General features: G+C 37.2%; 1 protein-coding gene across 2 annotated transcripts; it reads right to left on the minus strand.

Moving 5' to 3' along the window:
- Positions 1-7,850: 7,850 nt before the first annotated feature.
- On the minus strand, positions 7,851-12,755 carry LOC143883380 (protein RGF1 INDUCIBLE TRANSCRIPTION FACTOR 1-like). 2 transcript variants are annotated; one of them, XM_077386738.1, is made up of 8 exons: positions 11,673-12,755; positions 11,476-11,556; positions 11,228-11,386; positions 10,555-10,660; positions 9,115-9,309; positions 8,918-8,998; positions 8,704-8,829; positions 7,851-8,172 (listed from the first exon to the last, which is right to left on the minus strand). In XM_077386738.1, exons 1-4 carry the CDS (start codon positions 11,856-11,858, stop codon positions 10,556-10,558), a joined length of 531 nt encoding a protein of 176 aa, XP_077242853.1. In that variant the 5' UTR covers positions 11,859-12,755; the 3' UTR covers positions 7,851-8,172; positions 8,704-8,829; positions 8,918-8,998; positions 9,115-9,309; position 10,555. The 2 variants fall into 2 exon arrangements, with proteins under 2 accessions (XP_077242853.1, XP_077242854.1); XM_077386739.1 differs by lacking the exon at positions 10,555-10,660 and having other exon boundaries at positions 11,673-12,754.
- Positions 12,756-16,854: the final 4,099 nt, after the last annotated feature.

A 16,854-nucleotide genomic window follows, 5' to 3' on the forward strand; every position in this document is an offset into this window, starting at 1 on the left:
AATTCAAACCAGCCACCTCGTGTTGCGATGGAGCTTAGCAAATGCCCCTGTAAAAAAGGGGTGAAAGGGCGCCCTTATTGGCTGGATGGTGACGTGCGGCAAGTAAGGGCTCCCTTTCACCACCACCCTCCCCCCTTTTTACAAGGGCGCCCTTCAGTCTAGAACCCCTCAAAACTCTAATGTACAATAAAAAAAGGTTTTCCCTTCACTTCAATGCCTGAAACAAATTGTGGTTTATGAAATTAGGATTTTATACTAAGAAAGATCAAACTTGGATCCCACATGGCACATATGTGGGTGATTCGGATGGTTGATTTAGTGGGCCATCATCATGGCCTGTTCAATAAATACGATGGTTGTCTCGTCCCGAACGGGCTTCTCATTCACAAGATCAATGCCAGGTAGGGGTGCAACTCGGGCTGGTCGGGTTAGGGTTGGGTTGAGGCCAACCCGAACCCGACCCAACCCGAAATTTTAAGCTTAAAAATTAAAAAAATTATTAAAAATTTCAGGTTGAACTTGGGTCAGGTTGCATAAGCCCTCAACCCGAACCCGAACCCGACTTGAACTCAACCCAACCCGACATGGTGTCCATGTGATGGAACATAACTTAAATAGGAGTTCTTATTTGTTAAATTGAGACCTGTGAAAATCAACTGCTAAAAGGCATCTCTTGATCTCTAGGAAGTCTTCTTCATTAGGCCTTCTTTGGATTGCAAGAGAAGCATTTATGACGGAAAATATTTTTTGAAGAATTTTTTTTCTTTCCATAATTTTAGTGGGGAATGATATGATTGAAGGCACTTAATAGGTCATCTTTTTTTCACGAGTAAAAAAATTGTAGAAATAATTTTCCTATCCAAACTTTTCCAGAAAATTCTTTCAATCCAAACAGGTTTGGGGCTAATGATCAAAGGTCTAGAATCTCTGTTGAGGTGGCATCAAGGGCAATAGAATAGACCAAACTTATGAATGATCAACAATATTTATGAATCACGACACCAAACATTGTATCTTTTTAAATGACAAAAAAATATCCTTGCTTCATCATCTATGAATTGTTAAAAAATACCTCAAACTAGCCTTTGTTTTAGTTGAGAATAACTCCCACAAATACTAGGCAGACATCAGGATCAATCCTAAAGATCATTTTTTGGATTCCTATTTATTATTTATAGTAGGCAATAATAAATTCACCCTGTATTTTTCAAAATGGACTGTACAGCCCATACCATAGGATGATCCAGACTGTCCATTTGATGGGCCACAACGTAAATAGGTTGTGCCCCAAAAATCAATACCATAGGATGATTCTAACCCTCCAGTCTATAGAGAGACTCACATAATCGGAGGGTTGGGATCATCCCATGGAAATGAGTGTTGTAACAGACGTGAATAGCTAATTAGTGTCAACTTAATTGTATATTTAGTAGTTGAAAATATAGCCTTACCTACATAAATATTTTTAGCAGGCTCTTGATCAGCAGTTACGATCATCCAACCAACTTGATTTTTACGTGAACAAAGTAGGAAAATATGGAAGGAGCTAAAGTGAGACCCACCACAGTACGTAGTTGGTGTGCCTAGCTTATTATACTAACATGAACTTGGGGCGCATAATCCTTAGGGGGGGGGGGGGGGGGGGGGGGGATCATCTCACTTACCACAATTCCGTTTTTTCGTTTACTTATTTTTTGGAAGCATGCTATTAATGTCATTGGTTAAACGGAACTTCCAGGGATTGATGTAATCTTTGTAAAATCCCAAGCATTTATCATAATCCATAAGCATGCAAGGTAATGGTGGAAATCTGCATACTTTTAAGATTAAGTTCATACATGTGATTCACATAGAATGTAAAATAATCAGCACGTTCTACGACCATTTTTGTGGTTGTTGTCGGAGATGCAACATACTTTCTCTGAAATGCCTTCTGCGATGGGCGCTAGCAAATTCCCTGATGATGCGTGGGTTTGAGTGGATTTAGTGGACCCAGCCTATCAAAACAAGGTGTTAAATGGTGGGCCCCATCCTATCAAAAGGGTGTTAAATGCCAGGCCTCATCCTATCAAAACGGGGTGTAAATGGCGCGCCCTATGCAATGCATGGAATTGGGTTGAGATGGGGTCCACTCATTGAGTCATTGTTGTAAATTATGGACCCCACCATATGCATTGGTTTTGGTATATGTGGAAAGTTCCATGCAAAGGCATTTTCTAAATTAATCTCTCTTCGAAGTCGACTCCTATAAAATCTTGAAGAAAATCATGATGAACTTTCACCAAAATTTATTTTCTATCATTCGTTTATTTTCTCACTCAGACCATTTATTTTCTATTTCCATCCAAAACCAAAATCATTCGTTTCAATGTTCATCCAAATAAAAAGTGAAATAAATCATAATAAAGTCTTCAACCATTTTAATTGTCTTGCCAGTCCACCAAAATATGTCTCCCTCACTCCCCATCTATGCTTAAATCAGATCCATAGGATCATCCCAACCCTACGATTTGTGGAGGTAAAATGGATAACATGTTCTTGCGATCAGGTAACCTCCTTGGATAAGTTTATCTTGTCCACTGTGACCAAAGGATAATAAGTTTATGAATAACAACCTCATCAGGATATGTTTTTAGATTTTGAGCACTTGAAATTGCAACGCACACATGAACTCAGCTCAGTACGTTGTAATAATTATCTTTTTTGCAAGAAGACTGAAAGTGACTTTCTTTTTAGCATCTTCCTCTTCCACTGTATAATAACACTATAATAGTAAAAAGAAAGAGAAAAACTGCTTAATTGTCCAGGCATAGCATCCCAAAGAAGTTCTTCATCGATGATCCATAAATGCAGCCACATGGCTAGTTGATATGGACACTTTACATGGTGGGCCCCACTAACGTGTGTGAGTGTGACTGTGCATAGATCATGCCAAACATGTCTGTAAGCCCAACGGTTCAACTATCACCCATGTTTTGATTGATCACAAATCTTTTTATTTTTTGAAAATTGACAATTTCATTGATACTATAAAGATTATATTGGGAACCAGGGGTCCCTACTTGCATTACATAGAATCAATTAAGGGTGGCTAGGAGCATGCTCCTAGACCAGTAAAAAGTCAAAAAATGATCTTCTGGGTTAACCACTACATCGAGTTCTACACTTCCATGCGTTGCCACCCTGCCGAATACCTATTTCACTTCCCTTTCGAATTCTTCATCTACTACCGCAGCTGAAAATGCCTTCACCATTCCCCCTTCCTTTCCTTTACATTGCACAATGGTCTCATTTGAAAGTGCCATATTTGTGGACCCCATTAAATCATAGTTGTGGCCTTCCAGGTCACTCAGACTGCTCCACCACTTTTTAGCCAGCTAATTCAGATTTTAAAAATCCCGCTCAAAGGCCTAAAACTATTGTGCGCCTCTAACCGTGCACGATAGCCAATCCATCGAATCCGATCATCGGCGGCCTCCACCTTGCTCCACCGCCCGTCCCGAGGGATCTCCATTAAACCACCAAGCCAAAAACTCTAATCTAACCCTAGAGACCACCATTTTTTACCCTAACTGCTTCCCCTTCAGCTTCACCGGAACCTAAAATCCTAATCCTACCCTTATTTTCATCTAATCCTAGAGCCCACAATTGTTCACCATAATCTTACCCTTCTAGCCCCAACCTTGCACCTCGATCAAACCCCATCTTTATCCTCCACATTCAACCTCTTCCTTTTTTCCCCTCGAATCTGGCCACCCTTTTTCACACTCCTGCCACGTCCACCACTTCCTACAACTCATCAGCCCACTTTCTCTATCCACCCAACCCAGATCCGATCATTTTCCCAATAAATCCGGCCCACTCGGACCCAGATCCGGCCATTTCGCACCTCCAGCCACCATTGCCGCATCCCCTGCTAGATCTGCCCAACTCCGGACATCATCCGGCCACTAACACTTCTCTTGCCCATCAAGGGAGAGAAATTGAAAGATAAAAAAGTAGGAAAGATAAATCTAAGAGAAAGAGAGACTAGAGAGGAAGAAAGAGGGGGGAGTAGAAAAAGCAGAAAGAAAGAGAACGGGAAGAGATCAGAAAAGTGAAAGAAAAGAAGATAGGGGGAGAAAGAGATATCAGGAAAGGAGAGAGGGAGATTGATCGAAGAGAGAAAGATCAGCAAGAGATGGGGGAGAAAAAGAAGAGAGAGGGAGAGACGGAAGAGACGAGAGAGAGATGAGAGAGAGAGAGAGAGAGAGAGAGAGAGAGAGAGTAGTGAAGAAAATGCCTCCCTCCATAGGGTTTCCATTGATCTAGGGAGGGAGCTCCAAAATCGCCTAAAAAATCATCCATATTCGTATTTTTTACTCATCAAAGGAGATAGCATTGACCCATACCTCATTCCCCCTCTCTTGAGTGAGATTATCACAAATCTAAATTAATTGAAACAAATAATCTAATGGTTTGCTTGTTAGTACTATAATCCCAATTCAGGAAATCCACAAGCAACTCACATGGATAGTCTCATGGCAAGTGCAATCAAGGAACGACAAAGACTCATTGATAGCAAACGCAAGAGAAAAGCAACTTTGCAAGACCAATCAAGCAATCAAGTATGTCGAGAATGAAGACCGAAGACTTAGGTTGTGTTTTTCACAACTCTAGAATGTAAGTCAAACCTCTCAAAGTCCAAATTGTGTCCAAGGCTCATATAAGACCATATCCATACATAACACACCCTAAGGATCCATCAAAGGACCTCAAAATTGAACGAACATGAAAATTAATTAGTCATGAAACTTTTGCATGTTCGGACACCCGAATCCCAAAGATCAAGCGCCCGAATACAAAAGGTTTTTTGACCCCGAGAGACTCAAAAACTCAAAGACGCCCGAAGTACCTTTAGGGCGCCCGATCAAAACTTCCAGGCACCCGGACGCAGTAATTTTGAAATGCCTTTGGCCTCCATCCTTGACAAATGAAGCTGGAGCTTCCCTCTGTGTACCTTGGAGCCCTCACCTAAAGCTCATTTTGAGTGCCCACAAGCAATGATGGTATTTCCCGTTGTGCCTTATGCATATGCCCTCGCATGGCTCTTTGACCACTCCAAGGTTCCGACCCACAACCTAATAAGGGGATGAAAGAATTTTTAGGGGTGTTCGTTCAATATAACCGAACCGAATAGACCGAAATTTGATAACCGAAATAATTTGGGTTATCAAATTTTGATAACCGAAACCGAACCCATTAAAAATTCGGTTATTCGGTTATAATGAATAACCGAATAGTGCGAGAAAAAAAGGGAAAAAAAGCTAAATCTCGGTTTGGATCGGAGGGCTAGGATCATCCTATCGAAATGATTTTTTGAGCACAACCTAATTAAGTTGTGATCAATCAAATGGATGGTTTTGATCATCCTACAGAGTGCCCATATAGCACTTTTTTTTGGAAAAATAATGGTTTTTATCCATAATTTCGGTTATTCGGTTAACCGTTTTTTTTTTTTTTTTTTTGAGATAACCAAATCCGAACCGAAATAATTGAATTTCCAAAAAAAAAAAAAAACCGAAACAGAACTGAAAAGTGAAAAAACCGAACCGAGCCGACCAAACCAATTCGGTTCGGTTCGGTTATAACCGAATAATGAATACCCCTAGGAATTTTGTGAGGCTTCTAGACTTGAGGCCCATTCTCATACATGGCGACGCAGCCCAACGCGCTTCGTTGCCCAATAAGAAACGGTTGGATCATTTTGACGGTCCAGATTGAAAAGACTTAAAAACAGGTTGTTTGGGTAATCGGTAAGTGTTTCTCTCCTTTCCCATGATAATCATGAAAAAAACGATCACTTTTTCCTACGGTTTAAGAGGAAAATCGGGAAATTGCGCTCTCCAATCTCCCAAAAAATGGCGCAGTTTTGCCCACCCTCGAAGGATAACAGTTCTTAGGCCCTGTTTGTTTTGGTTCTTGAGAACCTATTACGAGTTCAAAATTACATATCGGGAACGTTTGCATTGGATTTAAATTTCGCTTATGGAATTGGGCCGTTGTCCCTAAAAACTAACCCAAAAAAAAACTCAAGCCTTGGAACAGTAGGCCCCTTATCCTTCAGTTTGTGTGAGATACTATCCTTTGAGTCTTATTCCAAAGCTTGAGTTTTGGAATTTAATTGTTTCAAGGGCACATGATTTAAAACTTTCTTTTAAATGATGTGTTTTCTTTTCATATGCTTAATGTCATAGGGATTTATTTTTCTCTGAGTTTTTGCTTTTGTTCTTATTTTCTTCAGCTTGTAAAAATAGGAACAATGACGTTCAATCTTTTGCATCATTTTTGTGCTGGATTGATTAGTGGTTTCTTTAATTCCCTCCTCTATTTGCCTCTGCTTTTCTTTTATTCCTTGATTTCTGATAACTTCTGGGAAATTGCAGGGTGATAGATTCATTCCAAACAGATCTGCAATGGATTTTCACACAGCCCATTACTTGTTAATGGAAGCAAAGAACGATAAGGAGAACAAATCATTGGGTTCTCCTCTTCTTCCCCCATAAACCAACATAAAATTCACTGATTCAAGATCCCTACTATAGAACAAAAGCAAAAAACAGGAAGAATAAGAGAAAACGAAGAAGTGAGATGAAGATACTTTCAATTCCACTAACAACCTGTTTTTTACTCTTTTCAATCTGGGTGGTTAAAATGATCCGACGGTTTCTTATTGGAAAAGTAATTACAGTATGGGAGAGAATCATTGAAAGTAATTTATTGGAGTCGTGATTGCTACAGTAGGTCTCTGTATAGTTCTTGCTGGGATTTTCCATTCATTCATGTTACTCAAATTTTGTTATTGAACTGTTAAAAGGCATTCAACTCAGATAACTTCTAATTGATCAATAAGGACTATTTTATCTGATTCTCTAAGCAACTTCGTGTTTCAAATATCATATGCTGTTTGTGGAAGTATGATAGTCAATATGAAGTTTCTTTTGATAGGTCATACTGATCTTTATCTTTACTTCATCAATGCTATCTGATGAGATGATTTTTGTTCCCATGTCTTGTTTCTCATTCTGCATGGGTGATGGGTGTATTTTTGCAGGAAAGTTCAAATTAATCCATTCCCTTTCTGCTAATTTTTATACGAGAAATGGTAAATTGAAGGGTACCCTAGCAAAAGCCAGTCGCCAAGCTGCCCTCATTGGATGCATGTCACCAAAATGCATTTATAAGTTGATCCAATGGTCCTCACTCTATTCCTTTTCACTTAAATTGGGTGCAAAACTGGCTTCTCCAAAATTTGTGGGAGGGTTTTGTATTTTGTATATTTTTCTATTTTAGAAATACCCCAAAATACCCAGGCAAATTTAGTCCCCTCTTTAATTAAGAGGGCATTTTAGGTCCTTTGGATTCATAAGTGATTAGGGTTCTCAGTAATCGAGTATAAATACTTTCTCGGATGGACTTTTGCAGAACCAAGCACACACACGAACGAAGACACAAAAGTGAATTTAGCATCAATTGAGGAAAAACAACAATTGAATATGACATTGCCAATAAGAAGTATGCCCAACATTTATACCTCAATTAAGGATAGCGCAATGATAAATCGACTCCCAAATATCGTAAATCGACCCCCTTTGTGTCTTTCTCTCTCCTCTATGTTAGAGACAGGAGAGAGAAAGACACATAGGGGGTCGATTTACAATATATGGGGGTCGATTTATCACTCCCCTAAGGATAGTGTTTGTCAAAATGGAATAGAAAACACATATTTGAATCTATATTATATCAAATATCAAATATGATAATATATTAATGGCCATTATATTTACCTAAATAGAAAATTGGTAACTGAATTGGATCAATGGCCACCAGGTCAATAAAGGAACTACCCACAAGAAAATGAAATTCCATAAATGTTCCAACAAAGAGGAGTAGGGTACAAACACCGCCCCCACACTAAAACAACTCATCAGAACCCACAGTCGAAATAACCGCAAAAATAACTAAAGTTTAAATATAATTTTTATACCCTACAATTTAAGAAAGAGGAGGTGTCCCCTTTCTCTTCATCTAAGATCTTGAAGAGCCAACACCCTCTTGAAGCCCAAAGTCAGAATTATTGAACCTGAGTAAAATGCTCGACGGATCTCCTCCTCTGCGCCTCATATTGGATACCTGCATTTTAAGTATTAGATATTATTAAACTAAGTATTGATTATTGCTAAAAAATAATACCAAGGAAGTACATAAAAGTCACTAATAAATTCAACCAAATGCAATAATAAGTTAAGATCATACAATATAAACCTGACCCGTAAATTGAGAATTGTGCATTATTTATAAAAACATATTAAGTTCCTAAACCATGCTTATGTTTTTAACCATCAAATGCAAGCTAGTAATAGCTATAGATGGTTATTAAAAAAGAAAAAGGTAAATGATATTTGCACTCTTGAATTATAACGACACCCCTCTCTTGATTTATAGTAACATAGTGTATATGGATCAAATTGTCAATGTATATGCCCATCAGAACTATTAATCAGGATTACAACTTCCCAGGTGGGGTTCCCAACACCAACATAGCACTGATGATCATCAATGAGTGGGGCTGAGCATACACACCAATTATTTTGTGAAACCAATGGATTATGCACGCAACCTATAACACACCAAGTAATGGTTGAGGAGTATGGTGAATCTAACCATGCCAAAGTGGGAACAAAGCTGGTATTGTGGGTCGGAACCTGAGCCATGACTTCTCGTGCCAGCACTATTTCTCTCTGGCCTTGAATTCAACAGCACTACTTTGCCATCTCTCATAGAGAAGGGCTGCCACATATGATTCAAATAGATAACACATTCCCAAAGTTCCATCAATATTATTAATGTATGCCTTACATTTATATAATTCCCATACCTTCACAGAAGAGCAGTCGATGACTTTCTCGATAACTTTCAATTGAACAATGGGGCATTCTCCATCAATATATCGATACACCTGTTAAACATAATACAAAGAAGTTCCAAATTAATCATCTTTTAGTACAAATATCGCAATTAAAACTTAATTATTATAGAGCTTTGAGTGTGCGTTAGAAAAATTCTCCCAGAAACCTTGGGACAAGTATGAGAACTATGAATGCATGAAGAGCACTGGCTTCACTGCAATCCAAACAAAAGATGTTTTTCTCTTTCGGTTTCTTGTGCATCCGGTCTTTCTCATGTTTCTCAAAGAATCTCTCAGTAATAAACTTCTCAAGTGAAGTTATATTCATCACTTTTCCCATCTCTCTCACAACCTCTTATTACCTAGCATAGAAAACAAATGTAGAATGAGAAAGAAATAGAAGGAGAAAGGAGAAAGAAAAAAGGGAAATGATTTCAACACAAAACATGTTTTGATACGTGAAGCTCATGTTTCTTGTCTTTTATATTTAAAGAGCTGTAAAAGGATTTTTACGGTCCCCAAAACACACTTACATGACAATTAAATGCTAGAAGACAAGATGCACGAGCGCATGTATCAAAACATAGTTGTGCTGCAATCATTTCCCTATAAAAATTATTAACACTATATTACCACAGGGTGATGATTTTTTCACCCCCCTGTAGGATTATGCACCCCCATGTTAACATGAATTGTGGGCACTCAACGCCTTTTTATGTCAAGTCACGTTAAAAGGGGGGCGCATAATCCTACCGGCGCGGGGGGGATCATCTCACTCACCACAATTCCTTTTTTCGTTTACTTATTTTTTGCAAGCATGCTATTAATGTCATTGGTTAAACAGAACTTCCAGGGATTGATGTTATCTTTGTAAAATGCCAAGCATTTATCATAATTCATAAGTAAGCAAGGTAATGGTGGAAATCTGCATACTTTTAAGATTAAGTTCATACATGTGATACACATAGAATGTAAAATAATCATCTACAGATATAATTCATGAAAGAAATAACTACTCGTAAAAGTAAAATCCAGATCGTACAAAAGTAGAGAGGCATGACCAACATGATAGAAGCCTGCGAAGGCCAAAAGTTTTCCAAGTTGAATAGCATGTTAGTATTTACTTGGCACGAGAAAAATCCCTCAATAAGATAAGCAATTTTATTTTACTCTCCATTGCATCTATTATCATGGGATTTACAACAGATAACACTCACCACATTCGCCAGATAACATTTTGCGATGGACGCTAGCAAATCCCGTTTAAGTATATCGTTTGTCAAAAGGGAGTAAAAAACATGCATCTGAATCTATATTATATCAAATATCAAATATGAATATAATAATATATTATGGCCATTACATCTACCACAATAGAAAATTGGTAACCGAATTCAATCAATGGTCACCAGGTCAATAAAGGCTACCCCCAACGAAAAGAAATTTTATTAATGTCCCTCCAAGAAAGAGGACTCAGGTACTACTACCACCCCTTAACTAAAATAACTTACCAAAACCCACACTCTAATAACAGTAAAAATAACTAAATTTTAAATAGAGTTTTTATAGCCTATATTTTAAAAAAGAGGAGTTATTCCCTCTCTTACTCTAAGAACTTGAAGAGCCAACACCCTCTCGAAGCCCAAAGTTGGAATTAGTGTACTTGAGTAAAATGCTCGACTGATCTTCTCCTTGTCTCCACATATGAACTACCTGCATTTTAGGTATTTGTGATTATTAAACTAAACATTGGTTAATGCTAAAATAATATCAAGGAAGCACACAAAATTCACAAATAAATAGAACCAAATGCAATAATAAGTTAAGGTCATACAATATAAGCCCAACTCATAAATTGAGAATCATGCAATATTTTTAAAAGAAGATATTAAGTTCCTAAACCATGCTTAAGTTTATAGCCATCAAATGCACGCCAATAATAGATATAGATGCTTATAAAAAAAGAAAAGTGCCATTAAAAAAAGAAAGGAAAAATAAAAAGGGAAATGATGTTTGCACTATTGCTTTATAATGACACTCCTCTCTTGATTTACAGAAATATATAGGGTATATGGATCAAATTGTTTTTGTATATGCCCATCACAACTATTAATGAGGATTGAAACTTGCCAGGCGGGGCTCCCACCACCAACTTAGCACTATTTGACGATCATGAATGAGTAGGGATGAGAATACACATCATTTATTTGGTTATATCAATAGATTATTAACCCAACCCATACACATTAAGTAATGATTGAGGAGTCCGATGAATCTAACCTTGCAGCGGATGGAACAAAAATGGAATTGCTTTTCAGGAATATTCCACCCACAATGGCGGCAGGAATTATAGCCAGAGCCAGGAGCTCTTGAGCCAGGATTATTTGATTTTGGCCTTCGATTCAAGAAAACTACATCGCCTCCATGCATATAGTAGGGCTGCCACATATGATTCAAATAGATAACACAACTCCACTGTCTCCGTCAATATGATTAATATACGCCTTTTAATCATCTAATTCCCATACCTTGACTAAAGAGCAGTCGATGACCTTCTTGAGAACTTCGAATTTAACAATGGGGGTTTCTCCATCTGTATATCTCAACACCTATTGAACATAATAAAAAGAAGTTCCAAATTCAGCGTCTGTTAATACAAATATTGCATATAAAACATAATTAGTATAGAGCTTTGAGTTTGCGTTAGCAAAATTCTCCCGTAAACCTGAAGATGAGGATGAGACTGATGAAAAGTAACGCATGAAGAGCACATGCTTTCACCACAATCAAAACAGAAGATGTTTATTGATTTCAGTATCCATGGCTTGTGTGTCTCCTTCTGACAAAGGTCCAAAAAGAATTGGTGATTAAGCAACTTCTCAAGAGAAGTTATATTCATCACTTTTTCCATCTCTCTCACAACCTCTTATTACCTAGCACAGAAGGCAAACATAGATCCTTGATATTATAGAGGGCGGAAAGAGAAAGAAATAGTAGAAAGGAGAAAGGAGAAAGAAAAATAAATAAATAAAACCATATAAAGGCATTTTTTATGTTACTAAAATACTACCAAAACTCCTTTTTTTGTTTACTTATTGTTGGCAAGCGTGCTATTAATATCATTCATTAAACAGAATTTCCAGGGATTGCAATTATCTTTGTAAAATCCCATGCAATTTCTAAATTAATCTCTCTCTCTATCCATAATATATAGACTTTCTCTGTCTCTCTCTCTAACCCAAAACCAACTATAGACTGAAGATATCATGTGAAAAATCGTAATAAACCAAACAATCCATCATCTCTGCACCAATAAGCATACTTGAAAATTTGTGAAGACTTCATAGGCTTATGGGACAACCTGCAAACACGAGACGAAGAAATGAACTTCAAGGAAAAGGGAAAAGAAGAAAGAGGTAAATATGACCCCGTAGAAGTATGTAAATATGACACATGATAGTAAAGAACTTAAAAATCGAAAGAACCAAAATCCGAGTAGAAGTTGTTAAACATATCCATATGATCTCAGTTTTTTTCTTGGGACCGATTACCCATATGATCTCATCATCAAAAGATCCAGTAGATGCACTCGAATTCCCATTACATGTGAACGAGAGAGGCAGATGCACTTGAATTACCATTACATTCATCAAATGCAGTCAAAAGTAAATGTGTTATATGACATAAGGATGAAAAAGTCTAATACAAGGCAACAAACAACTAAAAAGTAAATATGTTCTATTATAACAACCATGACTCTCACAATATATACACCAAGAACGAAAAATAAAGGTTTATAAAATCACCAACATAGACCAAGCATACATCAACTCGGAAACTAAACTTAAAAACATAAAGAAATGGTGGCTCGGGAATTATGGGTTGATTTAACCTGAAAACAAAGCAATCCCCCCCCCCCCCCCCCCCCCCAAAAAAAAAAAAAGAAGAAGAAGAAGAAGTACACATGTCAATGTCAATAAAAGTATCATCATGCGGCCGTGAACTCAAGTCTTAATCCAAAACCCAAACCCAAAATCAATAATTGACCAAACAAGTATTTCATTGGAGTTATTTTACCAGAACTGTAACAACAAGCGAACCATAATGTGAAAATAACAATGCTAATTTATTTCAATGGGATCGCTTGTGTAGATATGCCCAAAACCATTCACAGAACTAATATAGTATAAATTTCCCTAAAAGAAATTTCCAAGAATGTTGGACCAAAAAGCAACACTATAAGGTTCTACCGCAGTTACATACGTGCAAACTGTGTTATCTAATCATTTAAAGTTCTATAAAGATCATCCAAAAAGGAAATATCTCCAATTATTAATGACGTAGGTCTACTTACAAGCTGGGACAAAACAGATTTTTGGGTTTGACAAAGCAGATGTTGGGTTCGACTAGCACCCAAGAAGGTTCGGCAAAGCAGATTTTGGGTTTGACTCGTACATTTTGGGTTCGGCAAGCAAATTCTGGGTTTGATAAAAATATCTCTCCCACTTTGATGCGGTAACTTAGGAAACCCACAAAATGATTAGAAAAACTTTTTTCTTTTGCGATTTTCGCAGTGTTGCAAAGCATACAAAAATAGTGGATGTGGATGTGGTAACTTAGGAAACCCACAAAAATATCTCTCCCATTTTGATGTGGTTACTTAGGAAACCCATAAAAATTTCCCCACTAGTCTTATTATCTATGCTGTTTGAAATGCAGGCAACCTTGTCTGATATTCTCAAGCAACTAGGTATGGTGGTGTGACCACTCTAAAATCTTTTTCCTTAACATCTGTGTTTCAAAAGAAAACATCTGTTTTTGAATTCTCGTGAAAACTTGAAGGCCCTTGAACCTGAAAACATCCAGTAAAAAACTATTCACGCAACAAAATCATGGTTCTTTTTGTAATTTCATGATTCTTGTTTTAAAACAAGGATATATCGTGCAAACTAAGAATTTATTGAGAAAAAATAGATAAAAGGAAAAAAACATTACCCAGAAGTAAATTGAGTGGAACTCTGATTGCTCCAACATATGTGATTGCCAATAGGCATTCCAAAAATCACTTGTTGAAATAAATAGTAAGAAAAGGTTAATTGAAGCTACATGACAGTGCTACATTTCTGAAAAACTTTTTCTTATTCTCAGCTCTCACTTTCTCTATCAAACGACTCTCTTCTCTTTCACTTTCTCATCTATCTATCAAACAACAGATACACATTAGATGTGTAGAAAATCCGAGAAATACCTTCTCAACAAGGATCAACCACGGTGTGCAACAAAACACCAAAAGAATGATGCAAAGAACACAATCACCCAAGAAACACAAGATTTTAAGTGGTTCCGCACTGTCTACGTCCATAGGGGAAGATTTTCGACTATTTCGGTCCAGGGTTACAAATTCTCTTCTTCTTGGCCAAGAAAACACAAAGAAAAACCTTAATCACACAATCCTAACATGTGGCTTATATATAACGCCACTACATGAAGAAATTTACCAAACATTAGTCTGTCAGGGTCCTGTATAATGCCATAATACAAGACATCTACACGATAAGATGGATCTGTTAGTGATTCTGAACGTGAGGGAGGTTGGGTCCGGCGAGAGGATCCTGGTATTTTCTCACGGGATGGGCATTGACCAATCGATTTGGCGTCGAATCCTCCCTTACTTTGAACAAAACTACAGAATAATCCTCTACGATCTTGCCCATACCGGAATTGAAAATCCCGACAACTTTGATTTCCGGCGACACAGCACTCTCAACGGCTACGTTGATGATCTTCTCCATATTCTAGAACCCCTCCCCGTTGGAAAATGCACCTACATCGGTCACTCGGTTTCCAACATGGTCGGAATCCTCTCCTCCATTCGCCACCCCGAACTCCTCCGCAAGCTCGTACTCACTGGTTCCTCTCCCAGGTAGGAATAAACGCTTTCTCACAAATTCAATATTGTGAGCAATCCTCACCACGATATAGTTTTCAAGATATCATTTCCCAAAAATATCAAAATATGGTTGTGCTAATATCATTTCCCTTTACATATTATGCAAATAAGAGCATATTAAAATAAATTATATGCAAATAATATTTAGGAGTATTAAAGGAAGCATCAAGGTTTGGATACCCACCAAAATTTATTATAATTTGAAAATGCAATTATTTTAAGTTAATCTCCTTTGCGAATGGGTACACTAAGATCACTTTGGAAGTTAGTAATTAAGAAATAAAAGGGCACTTGTACCATATAGTGATAGATTTGATGTTTAATTATTGTGGGCAATTGCACATCTCATTGGCACAAAGGGGGCATGTTAGCAAAACCTATGAAAATACAATCATGACAACTCATGATACATGCAAGATAGAACAGGAATACAAGAGAGATAAACCATCTGTAATGAAAATTGCAGATTTTCAAGTGAGTGACATGTTGTTGTCGGGCTTCAAGTCTCAATTGCAAAAAAAAAAAAAAAAGAGGAAAAAAAGAACTGTAGGCCTTTCAACTATGGGTAATGGCCATGAATATTTGCATTAGATGAAAGAGGCTGAGAATATTTGCATTATGTCTGTTTCGCTTTAATGTTTCCAATAATCAGAAGTTTAGATCTGTAACAATCCAGTAATCAGAAGTTTAAGGCCCTGTTCGTTTGGGATTATGACAGCCGATTGAGACGGGTCTCAACGGTTGCCACAATCTCAAACAAAGAGGGCCTAAATATGTTTTCACTACAATGGTTCCAAGATCATAAGTGTAATAATCCAATAATAAAAGAGCTTTCTCAGAAGTGGATGTGAATATTTGCATTAGGCCCTGTTTGGATTTCAAGAATTTTCTGGAAAAATATTTCTAAAATCTCCTACATTTTCTTATATACCAAAAAGATAACTTAAACAAACCCTATTCAATTTTCATTTAGTCAGACCTTCATTTTATCATGTTATCCCATTAAATTAACCATAATGATATCATTTCCCTCTAAATTGTACATAGATGAAAAAAAAAAAAAAAACTTCAAGAGCCAGGAAACTAACACCTATTAAGTCCTACAAAACTTAAGATTTCACTAAAAAAATCTATAATAATTAAATATTTCTTCATATATATCATTAAAAATGGAAGAGAGAGAGAGAGAGAGATTCCCTTTGAAGAAAAGGAAGAACTTACCAAAAAATAGGGTTTGAAAAGCAGCTGTAATGAAAATTTGCTTGAGCAAACGAATTTGCAGAGAAAATTGGTTTCCTCTCTGCTTGGAACAAACTCGAAACCCTAATACTCGAAAAATGGAGAAAAGAGAAGATTGAAGGAGTTAGGGTTTCTTCCTAGGGTTTGTCGAGAAAAAGTAATGGAGTTAGGGTCTCACAGGTAGGGAAGAGTGTTGAATGTAGGATTTTTCACAAGTTCTAGGGTTTCTCGCGTCCATCCTCTTTCTATGGTTAGGATTTTGAAGGTAATGGAGTAAGGGTTTCTCCGATAATCGGATTGTCATTTGTAAGCGATTATTATATAAGTCTGTTAATACTCTTCTATGAATAATCGATTGTTCTATACAATCGATTATTTATAATCTCAAACGAACAGGGTCTAAACTTTTCTCAAAAGATTTCTCCTCTCCATGATCTAACCAAGATCCAAAAATGGCATGGCCAACTCATTTTCAAGCGAAGGAGTGGATTCCGAGCGAATTACTATTGACGATGGATTACCATTATAGTTGAGGTATTCTTTAATATTTTGTTAGATTTAGTTTAGGGCTCGTTTGGATGCTGAGAAGATTTTGATTTAGATTTCTCACATTTGCAGCCCATTTTGTGTTGTGATTTGGATCCGGATCAAATCCTTGGATTTTCAAATCAGCGACTGAGAGTGAAAAAAATCAGATTTCCAAATATGCTGTGGAAAT

Source organism: Tasmannia lanceolata, unplaced genomic scaffold (genome assembly GCF_043159265.1).
Source record: "Tasmannia lanceolata isolate RefF3 unplaced genomic scaffold, GAP_Taslan_0.1 ptg000008l, whole genome shotgun sequence".
Classification (NCBI taxonomy): Eukaryota; Viridiplantae; Streptophyta; class Magnoliopsida; order Canellales; family Winteraceae; genus Tasmannia; species Tasmannia lanceolata.

Coding starts and splice junctions, on each gene's coding strand:
- LOC143883380 (XM_077386738.1), bottom strand. CDS start 11,858: ATGGAAAAAGTGATGAATATAACTTCTCTTGAGAAGTTGCTTAATCAC. Junction 11,387..11,475: donor TCGACTGCTCTTTAGTCAAG/GTATGGGAATTA, acceptor CATATGTGGCAG/CCCTACTATATGCATGGAGG. Junction 10,661..11,227: donor TTTGTTCCATCCGCTGCAAG/GTTAGATTCATC, acceptor CCTAAAATGCAG/GTAGTTCATATGTGGAGACA.